A 20,456-nucleotide genomic window follows, 5' to 3' on the forward strand; every position below is an offset into this window, starting at 1 on the left:
ACATCCTGAAAGGATCTGTCCAAATTTGTCCTCCTCAATTAACTCAGTTACTACAGTGTCCCCACTTACGCTTGGGAGATAGTGTTCTAGGAACTCCAGTGGATCCCTGAAACCAGAGCTAGCACCAAACCCTATATATCCTATGTTTTTTTCTGTATGTTCACATATACCTATGATAAAGGTTAACTTATAAATTAGGTACAGTAAGCAACAATAATAGATTAGCAACAACAATAACTAATAAACTATACTGTGAAAAAACTTATGTGAATATGGTCTCTCCCTCTTTTTCTCTATCTGTCGAAGTATTTCATTGTATTATACTCACCTATTTTCAGACTGTGGTTGACTGCAAGTAATTGAAATCATGGAAAGCAAAACTGGATGTGAGGAGACTACTGTACTTTTAAAAAGCCTACAATACTTCACAGCCATTAAAAATCTTACTTTAGAGACAAAAATTCAGTAACATGAGGAAATACTCAAAATACAATCTTCAATAAAAAATTTTTATGATAAGTATACATAACATAAAACCATGTTTGGGCCAGGTACGGTGGTTCACGCCTGTAATCCCAATGCTTTCAGAGCCCAAGGCAAGAGGACTGCTTGAGCCCTGCAGCTCGAGACCAGCCTGGGCAACACACCAAAACTCCATCTCCAACAACAACAACAACAAATTAGCCAGGCATGGTAGTGCATGCCTGTAGTCCTACCTACTTAGGAGGCTGAGATGGGAGGATCACTAGAGCCCAGGAGGTTGAAGCTGCAGTGAGCTATGATCACACTACTGCACACCAGCCTGGGTGACAGCACAAGGTCTCAATAAACAATACATCAATTTTTGTTCACACACACACACACACAAATATATACGAAATGCTAACCAATTTAATTCCTGGAACTATGATTTTTAAAAAAAATTTTTTTTTTTTTTTTTGAGTCAGAGTTTCACTTTTGTTGCCCAGGCTGGAGTACAACGGCGCGATCTCGCCTCGCTGCAACCTCCACCTCCTGGGTTCAAGTGATTCTCCTGCCTCAGCCTCCCCAGTAGTTTGGATTAGAGGCGCCTGCTACCACACCCAGCTAATTTTTTTTATTTTTAATATAGACAGAGTTTCACCATATTGGCCAGGCTAGTCAACTCCTGACCTGAGGCGATCTGCCTGCCTCGGCCTCCCAAAGTGCTAGGATTACAGGTGTTAGTCACTGCGCAGGGCTGGAACTATGATAAAAACTTTTATCACAGTCATTTAAATGCCTCAAGAGAACATGATTTTGAAATTTTGGTTTTGTTAAATAATTATTTCAGGGTTTCTTAAAAAATATTAAATCCCCCTAGTATCCTATAAATACCAAGTTGATACAAATCCAAGTATAAGAAGTTACAGACAACCTAAATCAGGAAAAACCTAACTGACACACCAAATTTCTAAGGTTCATTGTATTTATGTTTCTGTGAATTAAAAGAAAATTAGTTTTCTACATTTTAGAAATAATCACATACAAATATAGTATCTAATTTTATTTTTCTCTACAAATATTTTCTTTCAATTATCTAATGCTGGACAAATTTTCCTGCACTGTCGAATTATTTTTTATATGAACAGTCATCCAAAAAGTATGAGTAGAATATTTAGACAACAAATCTATAATAAAGCAACATACCTGGAGTATTACTCATAGCAGTAGTAGTGCTGGCCAAAACAGGTGTGACAACAGGAGGCGGAATCCCAGCTGCCATATCCAAAAGAGGCTGAATAATCTCACTTTTAAATACATTATTCTTCTGCCATAAGTTTAGTACTCTCACTATTTTACTCTAGAGAAAAAAAAGAAACATGACATTTTGTTTTTTGCTCTCAAAACCTTAGTACAGTCATTTCATAGAGGCTATCTGGGCCCTGGATGGAAAGAAGAAATTAACAATACCTCAATGGTACTCTCTAGCCCTAAAATTCTATGTTTCTATCATTTTGCATTTGCTACCTTAAGGTGCTTAAAAACATGTTAATGCTGATAGACATGCAAATTAAATGAAAGTTCCATTTAGTTGAAGGCAGAGATGACATCTAGGCTTCCTCTCTTATGTCACTTCTAATGATATGGATGGTAACACTGGCTGGAGACCTGTCTTAAGTATTCTGAGGGTGAGCCAGGATTCATCTCAGTACTAACGTTATATTTATAGTTGATTTTAACTTTGTCTTACACAATGTCTATCTTTTGAACAAACAGGTAACTTGTAGTACAAACTCCTTATCTAATGTGACTTTCAAAAAGTTTCATTTCACAAACTACTTGAGGAGAGGGCATTTCCTCATGGAAGAATTTAATCAAATTACTTCCTTTTTTGAGCATCCTGCCATGAATGCTAATTCCCTACTGACACTTTGAACCAGAGATGGACAAACTTCTGTACAGACAGAATATGAAGCTTAACCATTTCTTCTCTCTTCATTCCCTCTTTTCTTTATTCTTTCCTGTTCCCTTTCCCCTTGTAGAATGTCAGTGTCATACTGGCATTACTTAATCTGGCCCTCAGAATGATGAATCATGCTCCGTATGAATAATGTTCTACATTATTTCATTTTCTAAAATTTGAGTCCTTTACCATTTTGTAAATTAAAAAAAAAAATAAACATAAAAAACGTGCTTGCTACTGGCAAGCAGACTTTGACATCTTGAACCATCTCATTTTCTCTTCTTGATATGCCCCTGAACCACAGCACTGCATCCTATTTTATATTCCTCATAAAGAGTCTCAACAATGCCCATCCCAACCCACACTCTAATCATTTTACCACCAAATAAATCACATTTTTGTTTTAGTGTCAACCTCTTTCTGGATTACTCAAATAGTCAGAGTTCTTCGTATTTTTTGTAAGGTTCCAGTCAGTCATATAATATTTATGCAGCTGCTATAAAATTCATGAAATATTTACGATCTATATAACGTTGCTGCTGATCTTGGTCTCAACCAACATTTAAAAAAAAAAAAAAAAAAAAAAAACCTTAGTATCCTCATTTATAAAATAAGACAGTATACCAGAAGGATTCTCAGGTCCCTTTTCTCAATCTCCAAACTGTATTAGACTGTTTAAGCTGGCTAGTATTTTAAATGTCTAGCCACTCTCAAATTTTGAGCATCTTGGGAGGGAGATACACGCTTTGTTAGTTACAGCTCTTCTTATAGCAATACTATAACGTACTTCTATTTAATTACTTATACCCTAATCTCAGTCATTTCATATGAAAATCTATTTCGTTGGGAAATTCTATTTACCTACTGCCTGCCTCTTGTTATACTCTGCGTATCATAAACTTGAAAAGACTAGTTATTAGTGACTTCTATTTCTTGGGTAATTCTGAAATCTAGTAACATAATTAGCAGTATTTAGAGAAAACTTGGTAACTAGAAAAATTCCTACTTATATGTCTCCCTTGGTTGTATTAAAGTTTTACATATCCTGAAAGTTTCAAATTTACAGGCAGAAAAATATGCCCAGTGAAAAATAATGTCTCAAGATGTTCTACAGTATTTTATAAGGAGGATCAGCAGTTCCATCTATTATACCTTGCTTCTGAAAATAAACATTTCACTCAGAGCACACACGTCAAGAGTAACAATATCCTGAATTCATATTATCACTAATAAAAGCATAACAGTTATTATGTAATAACTATTTTCTTGATACTATCACCAATCTGATTCACAACTATATACTATTATGTAATAACTATTTTATTGATACTATCACCAATCACCAAACACTCTGATTCACAACTGTTTAGCACATAACTATTCTGCAAACAAGTACTAAGACCTAGTTACTACTATTGTGATGCCACTTATTCCATTAGGAAAAAAAAATGACAGAGGCTAAAATCAAGTACAAAAAAAGAACATTCTGTTAAATGTATATGTTTTACAAAGTAAAATAGCAATTTTCAGAATAAAGATCTCGTTCATCTTTAAATCCCTCATAATACTACAGTGACATATTTTAAAACCATGTCCAAACTATATTAATGTGCAAATGTGTGTATTTCAAATGAGGCATAAGAAAATTACAGAGACTGCTTCACACTTTCTGATTTCACTATTTCTCCACTCTAAAACATGAGCACTTGGAAAATGCCTTATATTCTTCTGCTTTATATAAAAATCTTTCAGTTTCCAAGCCACCCATCATATACTTTAAAATTGGCCAGCACCTAACCACTATCATTCTATATATCTACATACAATGTCCCTCATTTATGATTGAGATTGCAATGTTAATCTATACTCTCCCCCTATGGTTAAAAGAAAGCCCTGTTCCATAAGCCCTAGTATGAGATATTATATTATGAAATCTACACATTCAAGAAAGATTTAATCATCAGAGCTGACTGAAATCCAAGTCCAAACTAGTGAAATTTCTAAATCAAAGTAAAGTGACTTCTAAAAAACTATATATATAAAATATCAGATTAGTACATTACTTCAAGTGGGAGTCTAAGGTACCTATTTTAAAAATCAATTATGACAGGTCACTTAAAATTGGAAGCATTCTAGGTCAGGCGCAGTGGCTCACGCCTATAATCCCAGCACTTTCAGAGGCCAAGGTGGATGGATCACGAGGTCAGGAGATCGAGACCATCCTAGCTAACAAGGTGAAACCCCGTCTCCACTAAAAATACAAAAAATTAGCTGGGCGTGGTGGCGGACGCTTATAGTCCCAGCTACTCGGGAGGCTGAGGCAGGAGAACGGCGTGAACCCGGGAGATGGAGCTTGCAGTGAGCCGAGATCACGCAACTGCACTCCAGCCTGGGTGACAGAGTGAGACTCTGTCTCAAAACAAATAAAATTTTAAAAAGTAGAAGCATTCTTTTGTCTGCACAAAATTATTAAAGTACTAAGGTAATTAAAAAGAAAAATCGAAAACTTTCTGTCTCGAGGAGTATATCCAAGAAGAGTTCACAAAGAATATAGCATAATAAATTTATCTCCAGCCAGGCGCGGTGGCTCACACCTGTAATACCAACGTTTTGGGAGGTCATGGTGGTCGGATCACAAGGTCAGGAGTTTGACACCAGCCTGGCCAACATGGCAAAACCCCATCTCTACTAAAAATACAAAAAACAACTAGCAGGGTGTGGTGGCAGGCGCCTGTAATTCCAGTTACTCAGGAGGCTGAGGCAGGAGAATCACTTGAACCCAGGAGGCAGAGGTTGCAGTGAGCCAAGATCGTGCCATTGCACTCCAGCCTGGGTGATAAGAGCAAGACTCCGTCTCAAAAAAAAAAAAAAATTTATCTCCATAGCTATCCATTATAACAAGATTTTTTTCTGATTCAAGACTATATAATAGTTATGAAAAATAACTACTTAATCTTGTTATACTCAATATAAAGGTGAACCATTTGTGGTGAGCTTTGAAGTTCTGTGGTTCTTCCATAAAACAAACATCAATCTTCATCTATTCTCATCTTTCCATACTTAATCAACAATGCAATCAACCCTGTCAGAAAAAGCACACCTCAATTTCCAAATCAACATCCAAAATAAATAAGCTAACCTCTCAGAGCAAGTAAAAGGATAAGCAACTCCTTTTCATGCCTGCTCATGATCCAAAGCTTTCTTTTTACTTGCTATTTATAGAATATTTACACATTTAGATCTTACACATACCAGACTTAGTAGTGTGATTAATAAAATTCTACCATAATAGAAGAATTTTAATATGCAGTTAAGTATCAACTCATGTCAAATAATTCCGAATTGACTGTGTGTGAATAAGTTTCATGTAATTGCAAAAGCTTATTTTAGCCATTTTATTTAACACCAATTGCTTCAATAAATTAAAAAGTAGCAAATCTGCTACATCTTTCTGTACTCTCTAAGAAATTCAAAGAACAAAATGGAACATGGACACCATAATAATTAAATATTGACATCTGAAATAACTAAGAGCAAATGAGAACATAAAGATATATACAGTCCTGTGCCACTTAATGACAAGGATATGTTCTGAGAAATGGTATCATTAGCAGATTTCATCATTGTGTGATGTGTACTTACACAAACCTAGACGGTACAGCCTACTACACACCTAGACTATACGTCACATTCTATTGCTCCTAGACTACAAACATGTACAGCATGTCACTGTACTGCATACTGCAGGCATTTTTAACACAATGGTATTTGTGTACATAAATGAGAAATGGTAAAATAAAAATACAGTATTATCATCTTAGGAGACCACCACTGTATATGCGGTCTGTCACTGAAACATCATTATGTGGCACATGACTGTACTAAGATAATATGAAGACTAATTAAGACCAAGAGGGTACTGTTATCTACTTTAAAACAAACAAACAAAAAAATCAGCAGCATACCTTGTCATCCCCAGGGCAACGATATAAATTCTGGAAAGTGCTAATGATGTTATTACTAAATCTGGGTGCAAACACATCCTTTTCTTGACCAAACTGATGTCTGGATTGTCGCACAATGGAGTCAATAACATAAAGTCCAGGTACTTTGTATTCTGGTTTACACTGATGAAAAAAGAACAATGAAAAGGGAAGAAAACGAAAAGGTAAAATTCTTGATAGACAAAAATCATCATAAATCCTGTGTAAATACAAAGACACTGCCTGTGCTGAGGTAATGAATATTCACACATTGACTACTCCAGTATCGTCAGTTTCTGGAATGGCATTTTAAAGAATCTACTCTGACTACTCTACACATTCAGAAGTTCTAAAATAGTACTACATGGATTCAATGACACAAAATAATAAATAAGGTACCATTATAATTTTTAAAATTTGTTTAATCATTGTGAAAAGCTACATGGAAGAAAGAAGCAAATTCAGGAAAGAAGGGCTCTAGCAAACACACTGCCAACATGCCTCAGACTTCATCTGGAACACACAACAAAAGGGTTCCTATACAAATGAAAAGAACAATGCCAAATGGCAAATTATAAAATTGTAAATACAGAGGCCAAAGTTTCCATTTATTTCCCAAACATAACATCTATAATTCTGGGGATCTATCATGTGTCATCCAGCCTGGAATGCAGTGGTGCCATCATGGCTCACTGCAACACCGACTTCCCAGGCTCAAATGAACTTCCATCTCTGCCTTCCAAATAGCTGGGACAACAGGTGCACAGCGCTAATTCCTGTATGTTTTTTTGGAAGAGACTTGGTTTCACCATGTTGTCCAGGCTAGTCTCAAACTCCTGGGCTCAAGCAATCCTCCTGACTAGATCTCCCAAAGTGCTAGGAATACAGGCACGAGCCACTGTGCCCTGCCTCCCCTACTTTCTGAACATAAGCTTTTTTAGCCTATGTAGTTAGGCAAGCACAATGAAGAATCCTTTTACTTGCAAGCTTTCTGCGCAGTATCTTTAGATACACAGACGTTAACATTTTGTGGGACAGAATTTCCTTCATTGGTAGATTAGGCATTTTTGCTACATAAAATGGCAAAAAAACTATTTAGTATGATTTAATATTTTAAATAATTTTAATACTTGGAAAACCTGGCTAAGTCATCAATTAGAAACCTGAGAGAAGAATCAAGACAAAGAAATCTGCAATATTTTAAAATTTTCCTCTTTAAATACCATTAGACTCAAAACAAGAATTCCTAAGACTCTCTAATTGAAACCGCCTTTGCAAAAATTTTAACTGAGGAAGTTACGACAGTGAAAGCGAGCAGACCTAACCAACTCCATCTTGCTTCTAACTTTTAAGCTGTCCTTGTCATTCCTGGGCCTGGGCCGAAATAACATTGGGAGGGGATTTAGTTTATGGTTTGATTCAGAAACAAAATTAATATTTAATAATAGTCTTTTCCCAAAAAGACCCTCTTCTTGCCTGGGTACCAGTCTGCCTTTGTAAGACTAACAAATTAGCTACAAGATTAGAAATTACAGTTTAGGGTCACGCAGTGTCTGAACCTCCCCAAATTGCTCCTGAGTATAACATCACTATCATAAAACCTAAGATCAGTACTGGAGACATTTTGCAGACCTTTCACTGGATGGATCAGCTGACATTACCCAGACTGGTAATCTGGCTCAACCAGTCCTGCGATCCCACCCAGGAAGAGAAGACAGTAAGAAAACCTCACTTCGACCTCCCTATGATTCCATCCGCAACCTGACCAACAGCACTCCCCACTTCCTGAGCCCCTACCCACCAAATTATCTTTAAAAACTCCAATCCCCCATCCCCGAATGCTCTTGGAGACTGATTTGAATAACAATAAAACTCCAGTCTCCTGCACAGCTGGCTTTGCGTGAATTGCTCTTTCTCCACTGCAATTCTCCTGTCTTGATAAATTGGCTCTGTCTAGGCAGCAGGTAAGGTGAACCCACTGGGCAGTTACACAATGGCATAAGGTATTTTTACTGTAAATAACTTTCTAAAGCATATCATATTAAGTTTTTATAGATACACTATTTTTCAACTATATTCTAGTAATTTCCAATTTCTTATTTTATAGAGAAATAGCCTTTTTAGGGGGAGAAAGATAAGAACGAATAGGGAGAATGCACCCTTAAGTATATTTCCATGATTTTTCATTTTGTCATCCAAGTTATCTTCTGCAAGTTAACATCTGTTATGGTTATTTGTCAAAGAACCTTCTAAGTAAGTTGGACCATACACTTTGCAGTATACAAATACACCTTAAATAATTATCCTATTTTTAGAATTTGTGCTCCCGCCTGCAGGTACTAAAAGGTGATATTAATTTAAAGACAACAAAGCTAGAGTGGTAGAAACAGAAGCATGTGGCTATACCTGCAAAGCACTGAATAATACTAATGGTGTGGCATGTAAGAAAGATGGCTCGATAGATTAGAAAAATTTAAATCTAACAATACCAAGTGCTGACAAAAATGGGAAGCAACACAAACCCATGCATCGTAAGGAGGAATGTAAATCAGTACAACCATAGTAAAACTAATTTAGTATTATCTAGCCACGGTGAAGAAATGCATACCCTGTAACCAGCAATTCCACTCCTACAGAAATGCAAACTGTATCAGGATACTTATAATCCTATATATGTAAATATTACACTGTTCACAGCAATACTGTACAGAATTGCAAAAACTAGAAAACACACACAGTGTCAACAGGAGACGTGGGCAAGCTGCTGTCTATTCACATAATGGAAAATATACAGCAACAGATAGTAATAAATACTGCTACACACAAGGATGAATCCTAGACACATGATGTTGACTAGGAGAACTGTATAAAAAGAATACATACCATAGGATTACATTTAAGAATTTAAAATACATTAAACCACTTTAAGAATTCATTTTATACAAAGTAAAACTATAATGTCAAGCAAGGATGTGACACAAAAGTCAAACTGTGGTTACCTGGGTAGGGGGTGTGCAAGACATGATTAGGAAGACGTACTTGGGGCTTGTGGGCTACAAAGTTCTACTTCTTGAAATGAGTGAGAGTTACATAGGTCTTCTCTTTATAAAAATTTGGCTGTATATATTGTTTTCTGTACTTTTCTACAAATGTACATAGAAATTTCACAATAAAAAGAAATACAGTTGTCCCTCAGTAGCCTTGGGGGACTGGTTCCAAGACCCCTGCAGATATCAAAATCCAAGTATGCTCAAGTCCCTTATATAAAATGGGCAGTATTTGCATATAACCTACGGACATCATCCCATATACTTTAAATCAACTCTAGATTACTTTGAATACCTAATACAACGCCTACACATCGCTTCATTCACATTGTACTCAGCGTACAGGAAATTCAAGTTTTGCTTTCTAGAATTTCGTGGACTATTTTTCCCCCAAATTTTGATCCCAATAGGCTGAGCCCATGGGTTGGAACCCACAGATACGGACGAGTGATTGTAATTATATAAACATCCCTGGTTTCTTAAATAAAGCAAGAAGCAAAAGTTTCTCTAATCATAATGATTAAGAATGATAAGCTTAAGATATATTTGAAACGTAAATTTAAGAAGTGTGGAACTTACGTTGATCTAAAATATCCTAGGGAAAAGGAGCTTTAATAAAAGTACATATGAAAAAGTGAGAATCTGGAAATATACTCCTTTCAAACTGTTTGTGCCCATGTACAAAAATCTTTTTGTATCCTACCTCCAAGGGTAAAGGTACACTTATGATAAAAGTCCAGTTACAGAATACTGCACCCTACATGAAAAAATATATATATCTCTCTCAAAACACCAGAGGTAAGTAAATATAACAGCCATCTTTCTTTTTCTTTTATTTTTTTGAGACAGAGTCTCACTCTGTCACCCAGGCTGGAGTGCAGTGGCACGATCTCAGCTCACTGCAACCTCTGCTTCGTGGGTTCAAGCAATTCTCCTGCCTCAGCCTCCTGAGAAGATAGGATTACAGGCGTGTACTACCATGCCTGCCAACTTTTTGTATTAGTAGAGACGGGATTTCACATTTTGGCCAGGTTGGTCTCAAACTCCTGGCCTCTCAGGTGATCTGCCCACCTTGACCTCCCAAAGTGCTGGGATTATAGGCGTGAGCCACCACGCCTAGCTCAGCCATCTTTCAATGTGGACTCAATCCTTCCTCTGGAAAAATATCAAAGAGCAGAAGCATAAATGTTTGGCTTCACTGAAAAATACATATCCACTGCAAAATATCAACCACCATAACAACCATGTACATAAAGTTACCAGATCAAGTTTCTAGAAAACAAAAAACTTTCATGATGACAATCTTTAGACAGTTTAGCACCATCTTTTCATTTATTATTTACAAAGTAAATGTAACCTGAAAATCACCACAAATAAGCCACATTTCTTGCTCTTACTAAGTATGCAGCACAGGAAATTTGAAGAAGGTAATGATAGCCAAAAACTTACAGATTAAGGCAACAGTAACTCATCTACAGACCATTTTCAGAGCCAGAAAGATGAAATTTATTTTCGACTTCACCGTATCTAAGAGTAGCCACAGTACCATAGAATGTATTTCACTATAACAAAGCATCTAGATTTTTTCAGAATAAATAGTTCTGAATGATAATATTCAATCTTATTCTGAATCTAGTGGACAGATTTGTTTGTCGTATTCACGCAAAAAAGGCAGGGGATTTCATACAGACAAAAAGAGTTGGGTAAACTCTACATATTTTTGGAACAGAGCTGAGGATTTCATTTTCACATTTCAAACTAGCAAATGAGAACAGAATGGTTAGCTATGGATGGTAGAAAAGTCACCAAATCATGAGGTCTCTGGCTCAAAAAAAAATTTATTGCCTTTAGGATTCAGGACAACTAAGGTAAGTTAGTTATTTATAATGCAAATATGGGGATCTATGATGGTTAACACTGAGTGTCAACTTGACTGGACTGAAGGATACAAAGTATTGATCCTGGGTGTGTCCGTGAGGGTGCTGCCAAAGGAGAATAACATTTGAGTTAAATGTTCCCAGTGAGCTGGGGAAGGCAAACCCACCTTTAATCTGGATGGGCACCATCTAATCAGCTGCCATCAAGTATAGAGCAGGCAGAAAAATATGAAAAGGAGAGAATGGCCTAGCCTCCGAGCCTACATCTTTCTCTCATGCTGGACGCTTCCTGCCCTCGAACACTGGACTCCAAGTTCTTCAGTTTTGAGATTCAGACTGTCCTTGCTCCTCAAGCTTACAGACAGCCTGCTGTGGGACCTTGTGATCGTGTAAGTTAATACTTAATACTTAAACTTCCCTGTGTGTATATGCATATATACATACACGCACACATATATCCTATTAGTTATATCTATACGTACCCTGTATACGTGTGTATATATACACATATCCTATTAGTTCTGTCCCTCTAGAGAACACAGCATCAAAACAGAAGTTCTAAAATGTGTCTTCTAAAGTTTCCTTATCTGTTTGTAACTCCAGCCTTTGCTGCTGCTGTCGTCCCCATTTTGTTTTTTTTGTTTCTTGTTTTTTTTTTTTTGAGACAAGCTTTTGCTTTGTTGCCCAGGCTAGAGTGCAGTGGCACAATGATGGTTCACTACAGCCTCAACCTCCTCCTGAACTCAAGCCTCAAGCAATCCTTCCACCCCACCCACATAAGCAGCTAGGAACATGGGCACTTGCCACTTTGCCCAATTGCTTTTTGTAGTTTTTAGGCTGGGACAGGGTTTTGCCATGTTTGCCCAGGCTGGTCTCAAACGCCTGAGCTCAAGCAATCCACCAGCCTTGGCCTCTCCCAAACTGCTAGATTGCAGGCATGAGCCAGAGTGCCCAGGTGTTTCTGTCTTATAAAGCTAAGACACAATCAGCGTATGAACTGATTTTTGGCAAAATCAATTAGGACAAGGCCAGAGGCCAGAGTATTCTTTAGAGTAGTTTTCTTGGCCTAAAGGAAATCATATTTACTGTTAATTTTTCATTTACCGTCATCTATTACTGCATAAATCTTTCATGACTAAAACATGGGTTCATGGATAATATATGACCAAACTGCAGCCACACTTCTCCTTTATACAATTTATGCTATATGAAGAGAATATAAAATGGTACGGCCATCTTGGAAAACAGTTTGTTAGTTTCTTATAAAATGGAGACATGTACTTACTATCCCAAAGAAATGAAACTTACACTCACACACAAAAAAACTCTGGGTATACAAGTGTTCCTAGCAGCTTTATTCATAATAACCCAAAACTAGAAACAACCCAGATGAACCCCAATAAGTGAATGATTAAACTGTGGTAAATTCATACCCTGAAATCCTACTCAGAAATAAAAAGGAAGGAACTATATGTCTCTTCTGGTTACTGTAGCCTTGTAGTATAGTTTGAACTCAGGTAGCATGATGCCTCCAGCTTTGTTCTTTTTGCTTAGGATTGTCTTGACTATATGGGCCCTTTTCCTATTCCATAAAGTAGTTTTTTCTAATTCTGTGAAAAATGTCAATGGTAGTTTGTGGGAATAGCATTTAATCTATAAATTACTTTGGGCAGTACGGTCATGTTCACGGTATTGACTCTTCCCATTCATGAGGATAGAATGTTTTTCCATTTGTGTCCTCTCTGATTTCCTTGGGCAGTGGTTTGTAGATCTCCTTGAAGAGGTCCTTCACACTCCTTGTTAGCTATATTCCTAGGTATTTTATTCTCTTTGTAGCAACTGTGAATGGGAGTTCATTCATAATTTGACTCTCTGCTTGGTGTATATTGTTGATGTATAGGAATACTTGTGATTTTTGCATCCTGAGACTCTGCTGAGGTTGCTTATCAGTTTAAGGAGTTTCGGGGGCAAAACCACAATGAGATATAGTCTCATGCCAGTCAGAATGGTGATTACTTAAAAGTCAAGAAACAACCAATGCTGGCGAGGCTGTGGAGAAACAGAACACTTCTATACTCTTGGTGGGAATGCAAATTAGTTCAACCATTGTGGAAGACAGTGTGGCAATTCCTCAAGAATCTAGAACCAGAAATACCATTTGACCCAGCAATCCCATTACTTGGTATATACCCAAAGGAAGAGAAATTATTCTACCATGAAGACGCATGCACACGTATGTTTACCACAGCACTATCCACAGTAGCAAAGACATGGAATCAACCCAAATGCCCATCAATGATAGACTGGATAAAGAAAATGTGGTACATATACACCATGGAATACTATGCAGACATAAAAAGGAATGAGATCATGTACTTCACAGGGACATGGATGAAGCTGGAAGCCATCATCCTCAGCAAACTAACACAGAACAGAAAACCAAAGATCCCATGTTCTCACTCGTAAGTGGGAGTTGAACCATGAGAACGCGTGGACACAGGGAGGGGAACAAAGCACACCAGGGCCACCTGGGGGTGGGGGGCGAGGGAGGGGACAGCATTAGGACAAACAGCTAATGTACGTGGGGATTAAAACCTAGATGCTGAGTTAATAGGTACAGCAAACCACCATGGCACAGGCATACCTATGTAACAAACCTACATGTTTTGCACTTGTATACCAGAACTTAAAGTAAAATTTTTAAATAAAAAAGGAAGGAACGATTTGATACATGCAACAATAGATTTCAAAAGAATTACGTGGGCAAAACCAGGCAATCTCAAAAAGTTACATTTTGTATGATTCCATTTATATAACATTTTGAAATGCAAAATAGAGAAAGAGAACAGGTTAATGACTGCCAGGCCTTAGGGATTAGGGATGGGGGGGAGGAGGAGGTGAGTCGAGTGTGACTATAGAGTATATAAAAGCGAAACACAAGGCATCCTAGTGGTGAAGAAACTGTTCTGTATCTTGACTATGGTGATGTTTGTATGAATCTATATATATGATTAAATGCATACATATACAAATCAGTGCAGGTAAGACAATTAAAATCTGAGTAAGGTTAGTGTCAATAGGTGACTGTATCATGTCCTGATTGCAATATTTTACAATTCTACAGAACGTCACCACAGTGGGAAACTGAGCGAGGGGCACATGGGATCTCTACATGATTTATTCCTTATGATTTAATGACATGTGAATCTATAATTAGTTCAGAAATAAAAGTTTAAATATTTATATATATATTTTTTATATATATACACACACACACACAACTTATTTTAACCATTACACAAATCTGTTGCTGGATCTCTGATTTAAACAGGGTAGTAGCAAAGCATTTAAGTTTTTCCCCATAGACTGACTGGCTTCTTCAGAATGACTGTAATTATCTCACGATGGAATAACTTTGCTCATTCCAGGTCTTCCTAAGATTCTAACACGTTTTATTCAAAGTACCCTACCCCAAAATGAAATCAGTCAACAAGCATTTATCCATAAATTCACTTTTACCTTTTAAACCTTTACAACTCAAATTGTGGCTTGTGAAGAAACATCATCTAGGAGCTGCTACAAATGCAGAATCTCAGGCATTTTTAACAAGATTCCTAGGTAAATTCCTACTCATAAAGTTTATGAGGCACAGTGTAAGACATTAAAACTTTTCGGCTGGGCACTGTGGTTCACGCCTGTAATCCCAGCACTTCTGAGAGGCCAAGAGGGATGATCATTTGAGGTCAGGAGTTCAAGACCAGCCTGGCCAACATGGTGAAATCCCATCTCTACTAAAAATGCAAAAAAAATTAGCTGGGCGTGGTGGCGCATGTCTGTAATCCCAGCTACAGGGGAGGCTGAGGCAAGAGAATAGTTCGAACTCGGAAGACAGAGGTTGCAGTGAGCCGAGATCATGCTACTGCACTTCAGCCTGGGTGACAGAGTGAGACTCCGTCCAAAAAACAAAACAAAACAAACAAAACAAAATCAACAACAAAACAAAACCAAAAACAAACCAGACATTAAAACTTTTAAAGAAAGATCTTTTATCAGAACAACAATCTCTGAGAAATGCTTTTAAAAGCGTAAGACCAAATAAAATGTTCCAATCACTAACATTTTTCAACTTTAAGTGAAACAAACAGCATACTTGTTATTCAACCCTTTGTCTTAGCTTCAAGTTACCTAAACCACTTAATCCCCAAATATGTTTTATCGATACTACATACAGACACACATTTTTTGAGACAGGGTCTCACTCTGTTCCCCAGGCTAGAGTGCAGTGGTGTGATCCCAGCTCACTACAACCTCTGCCTCCTGGGTTCAAGCAATTCTTGTGCCTCAGCCTCCCAAGTAGCTGGGGTTACAGGCATGCACCACCATGTCAGCTAATTTTTGTACTTTTAGTAAAGACAGGGTTTTGTCATCTTGGTCAGGCTGGTCTTGAACTCCTGGCCTCAAGTGATCCACCCACCTTGGCCTCCCAAAGTGCTGGGATTACAGGTGCGGGCCATTGTGCACAGCCTATCAATACCATATTTTAAATATTGAGAAAACAAGAATTTTAAAAAAGAAAAAGGAACTGAATCACATAACGGCTAACTGACTTATTCAAAGTTACCTAGCCAGTTGAATGACTGAAATCTCACTTCAAGTCCCGCACCTTTCTCCCAGGTGAAGAACATAAACACACTGCAACCTTGCTGAATCCTTAATGCCACATGACACTGATTCTCAAACTGGCTCTGCTTACATTTAGGCACATGAACATAGGCAGAATACAAACCTAAGTAAAATTATATGAAAGGCACTTTCATTTTATTTCTTAATTAGAAAATAAAATAACTGGAATCACTTTTTAACAGTCCATCAAAACAACTTAAACTTGGGTATTTGATCTAAAGAAGAAGAGTACAGGCATTAATCTATAATTATAGCACATGTATGGAAAATTATATACTTACTTTCTGAATAAACTTCTCAACACTCTGTACCACATGTTTATAGAACTAAAAGAGGAAAAAAATGAAGTATGGTTTTAAAATCAGTTTGAGGAGACTGAAATTTCCTAACCACAGGTTTTACATGTTCCAAAGGTCTATCAAAACAATTACCTTAACCAAGAATTCTGAGACATTCTTGTCACTCACCTTTATATGCAACTAGCTGTGCTATATAATTAGTAAAGGGCTTCTCTGAAGTAGATGTATGATCAGTATGTCCAAAGTACATTACCTTACCATAGATATAAAATAATGCTATTGAAGACCTTCTGAAAGTACACTTTAACAAACAGTTGTGTTGACAGCAAAATACTTGTAATAAATACTGGTGCGTGTATGTTCTTACATTCACGAAAGGAAAAGTAAAGATTTCATATAATTTTATCAGTTAAATCAAGGGAAATTCAAAAAATCAAATAACTACAAGTAACATTAATAAATGTATGTAAGGTAGTTGTTTTCATCTTCATTTATCTCCTGCTTCTCCTGGAAAATGAACTACAAGAATACAAAATAAAACATAGAAATGTATAATATCCTAATGCATCAGACAAAATGAATCAGCAGAAGTGAACATGCAGATTAAAAATTAGTAATGGGCCACTATCACTTTTAAGAAAACTTAGAAGATTTAAGTTTCATAAAATATAGCACTATGAATAAACTTGAAATAAATTATAAAATTAGCATAAAGAATTTGTGCCTAGGCCGGGCGCGGTGGCTCAAGCCTGTAGTCCCAGCACTTTGGGAGGCCGAGACGGGCGCATCACGAGGTTAGGAGATCGAGACCATCCTGACTAACACGGTGAAACCCCGTCTCTACTAAAAAATACAAAAAACTAGCCGGGCGAGGTGGCGGGCGCCTGTAGTTCCAGCTACTCGGGAGGCTGAGGCAGGAGAATGGCATAAATCCGGGAGGCAGAGCTTACAGTGAGCTGAGATCCGGCCACTGCACTCCAGCCTGGGCGACAGAGCGAGACTCCGTCTCAAAAAAAAAAAGAATTTGTGCCTAATAAATTTTAATGCCACAATAACAATACCATATTGGCGTATTATTTCTGTTTAAAGAACCTGAATTGTGCTTCTCTTTATACTTTTTTTTGTTTGTTTTGGAGACATAGTCTCACTCTGTCCTGCTGGTGTGCAGTGGCACAATCTCGGCTCACTGCAACCCCCACCTCGTGGGTTCAAGCAATTCTACCACCTCAGCCTCCCAAGTAGCTGGGACTACAGAAGCACGCCACTATGCCTAATTTTTGTATTTTTAGTAGAGATGAGGTTTCGCCATGTTGGCCAGGCTGGTCTCCAACTCTTGACCTCAAGTGATCCGCCCACCTCGGCCTCCCAAAGTGCTGGGAGTACAGGAGTGAGCCGCTGTGCCCGGCCGTCTTTACACTTTTCTTCTCATGAATTATGGATTTTAAGGACATTCCCTTAGACTGAAGAAATATGAACATTCAACTAAACCTCAGCACTAAATCCAGTATTTATAACAAAAATAAAGGAAAACATCATGAACTCATATTCACCAAATCAAAACCTACAAGTTTAAGTTTGGCTAAAGTTACTTACAATCAAGTAAGTTTACTCAATGGTTTAAGTTACTTAAGTAAAAAAGCTAAAACAACTACTTAAAGTTATTAGGCTCTTTATAGGCCCCTGAACATTTAAAAATCAATATGCAAAATATTAAATAACTACACATTGAAGGAACAATTCTTCTGGAAGACATCTTGACAGTGTTCTTTGCTTCTAGTTACTATACACAATTAGAAATTTGCTTCCTAAATCTTAACTGAAAGTTTATTAATTCTCATAGGCCTTCTTCCACAGGAGGTTTTCTGGGAGGTTTTGTAGACAGTGCAATGTTAACCATCACTCATTAATCATTTCTATATAAAAAACAATGACTTACTTCAATATGAAACACAGTATCATTTAAATCTGATTAATAAAATGCAGTGTTTCATATATATATATATACACACACACAAAATGCAATTTAAAGAAAGTAGTGAAAAACAGCTGGTCTAGCCTCTTCAAAAATGTCAAGTCACAAAAAAAACGGCTGGGTGACAGGACAAATAAGTATAATGCGTGATCTTGACTGGATTCTGAAAGAGCAAGGTTGATGGCAACAGCTACTAGTCAACAATGCAACAACATTAAAATGTAACGATGAACTGTATATTAGATAATTATATCAAAGTGAAATTTTTTGCATGTGATTGGTGTATTATGGTTCCCTAGCAAAATGTCTTTATTCTCAGGAGTTTCAAATTCAAGTATGTATCAAGGATTGTTATTACGAATGAAGTTTGAAACTAACTTCCACATGTAGCAAAATGTTAACAATCAGCAAATCAAAGGGAAGAATATGTCCTGCTCACCATAATAATTTGCAACTTATGTTTAAATTTTTTCAAAATTCAAAACATTAAAAACAATACGTCAAAACAGTAAAATATATCATAATAATAAAGATTAGACTCTTTAAAAAACATTACTTCTTTTAAAAAAAAAAAAAAACTAAGAGCCAAGATCTCACTATGTTGCCCAGGCTGGCCTCAAATTCCTGGGTTCAAGCGATCATCCTGCCTCAGCCTACCCAGTAGCTAGGACTAACAATGTGTGCCACTGTGTCCAGAGTTAGACTCTTGACTGACAGAATTCTGGATTAAAATTCTAGCTATATTTACTCCTACTACTGCAAATTACTTAATTTCTCTCAGACCCGTCTGACATCTGAAAATAGAAAACACTGTTTGCACCTATGCCTCATTAACTCTATTAAGAAAGTACTCTGCTCAACAAGCTATGAAAAGTGCATCAATTACTAATTGTCACAGAAAAAAATACACGTTTGCATAGTTTCAAATGATCATGACCATAAAAATCAGACAAATAGAATAAAGTATAAGACAATAACATTATTCCATAGTAAGCCTATCAAATACTCTAAAAAATCATGTCTTTGAAAGATTTTCTGGCTTCAACGTGCTTATAGCTACTGTCATTCTCTCTCATTTCCTGTCATGTAAGTACATGGATTTTAACTATAGATGTAAGATACTAACAAGTCTGAAAACTAAGCTTTAGCCACTAGAAAACCGCAAAATCAACTAATGAGCTGAATTTTCTCCCACTAGTAATTACTAGTAAATGGAAATTTGTTAAATCTAACACATTGCTGTTATTTAAAAGATAATTTAAATAGTTGGTGCTTTTGGTTACAGTTAATATTTTAATTCAGGGCAGGAAAACATACCACTGAATATTCATAGGTTAGTATCTACTTAATTAGAAATAAGTACTCACTTATTCTCAATTTTAAGAGGCCTACTAATTCAGGGAATCTTAGCCCCGGGCACAAGAACTTCTTGGGGAAAAATCTATGGCTGAGCTTGAAAAGACCCTTCTGCCAAAAAGTTCCTATAAAATTGTGTGCATACGTGTATTTCTCTAGAGAGGATCCAACCTTTTCCTAAGATTTTCAGAAGTATTCATGAGTTAATATAGGTTCAAAACCTACTTTATGAGAGCACAGGCTAAATGTCTATGGCCATTTCCCACAGTTCAAATCCCTGATACAAAGAGTCACAATTGTTTTCCTTAATGGCCTAACTTCAAATCTATAATATTAATAGAATCAACAAGAAAAAATGAATATATCAATATATAGAAACCTTTTACCACTCAAATTTCAAGGTTCTGTCAAGTCAGTGTGGCAAAAGACACTGTTAAACACATTCTCCATAATGTGGATATATGCAAAATATTATCTAAGAAAGGTGAGGAAAAATGACTGCTTCAAAAAATTTATGGAAGAATGCTTAAGGAAGAACATTTATCGAAATGTTAAATGTTAGGGAGGCTGAGGCAACAGGATCACTTCAGTCCAGGAGGTCGAGGCCACAGTGAGCTATGATCGTGGCACTGCAGTCCAGCCTGGGTGACAGAGTAAGACACTGTCTCTTAAAAAGCGTAATAATAAACATTAAATGTTTATCTCTAGGTGGGAAAGTCTACAGGTGACAGATTTTCTGTGTTTTTCCACAATTAACATGTGTTAACTCTGTAAAGTGAAAGAGAACATACAATCCATAAAAATTATCCCCCAT

General features: G+C 36.9%; 1 protein-coding gene across 1 annotated transcript in view; it reads right to left on the reverse strand.

The window, feature by feature from the left end:
* TIAM2 (T cell lymphoma invasion and metastasis 2) overlaps positions 1-20,456 on the reverse strand; it is a 530,409-nt gene that overhangs the window by 471,424 nt on the left and 38,529 nt on the right. The window contains 3 exon segments of the mRNA XM_025381328.1: positions 1,669-1,822; positions 6,391-6,552; positions 16,297-16,341. Of these exon segments, the coding sequence (XP_025237113.1) occupies positions 1,669-1,822; positions 6,391-6,552; positions 16,297-16,341 (361 nt within the window).

This window comes from Theropithecus gelada, chromosome 4, assembly GCF_003255815.1.
Source record: "Theropithecus gelada isolate Dixy chromosome 4, Tgel_1.0, whole genome shotgun sequence".
NCBI lineage: Eukaryota > Metazoa > Chordata > Mammalia > Primates > Cercopithecidae > Theropithecus > Theropithecus gelada.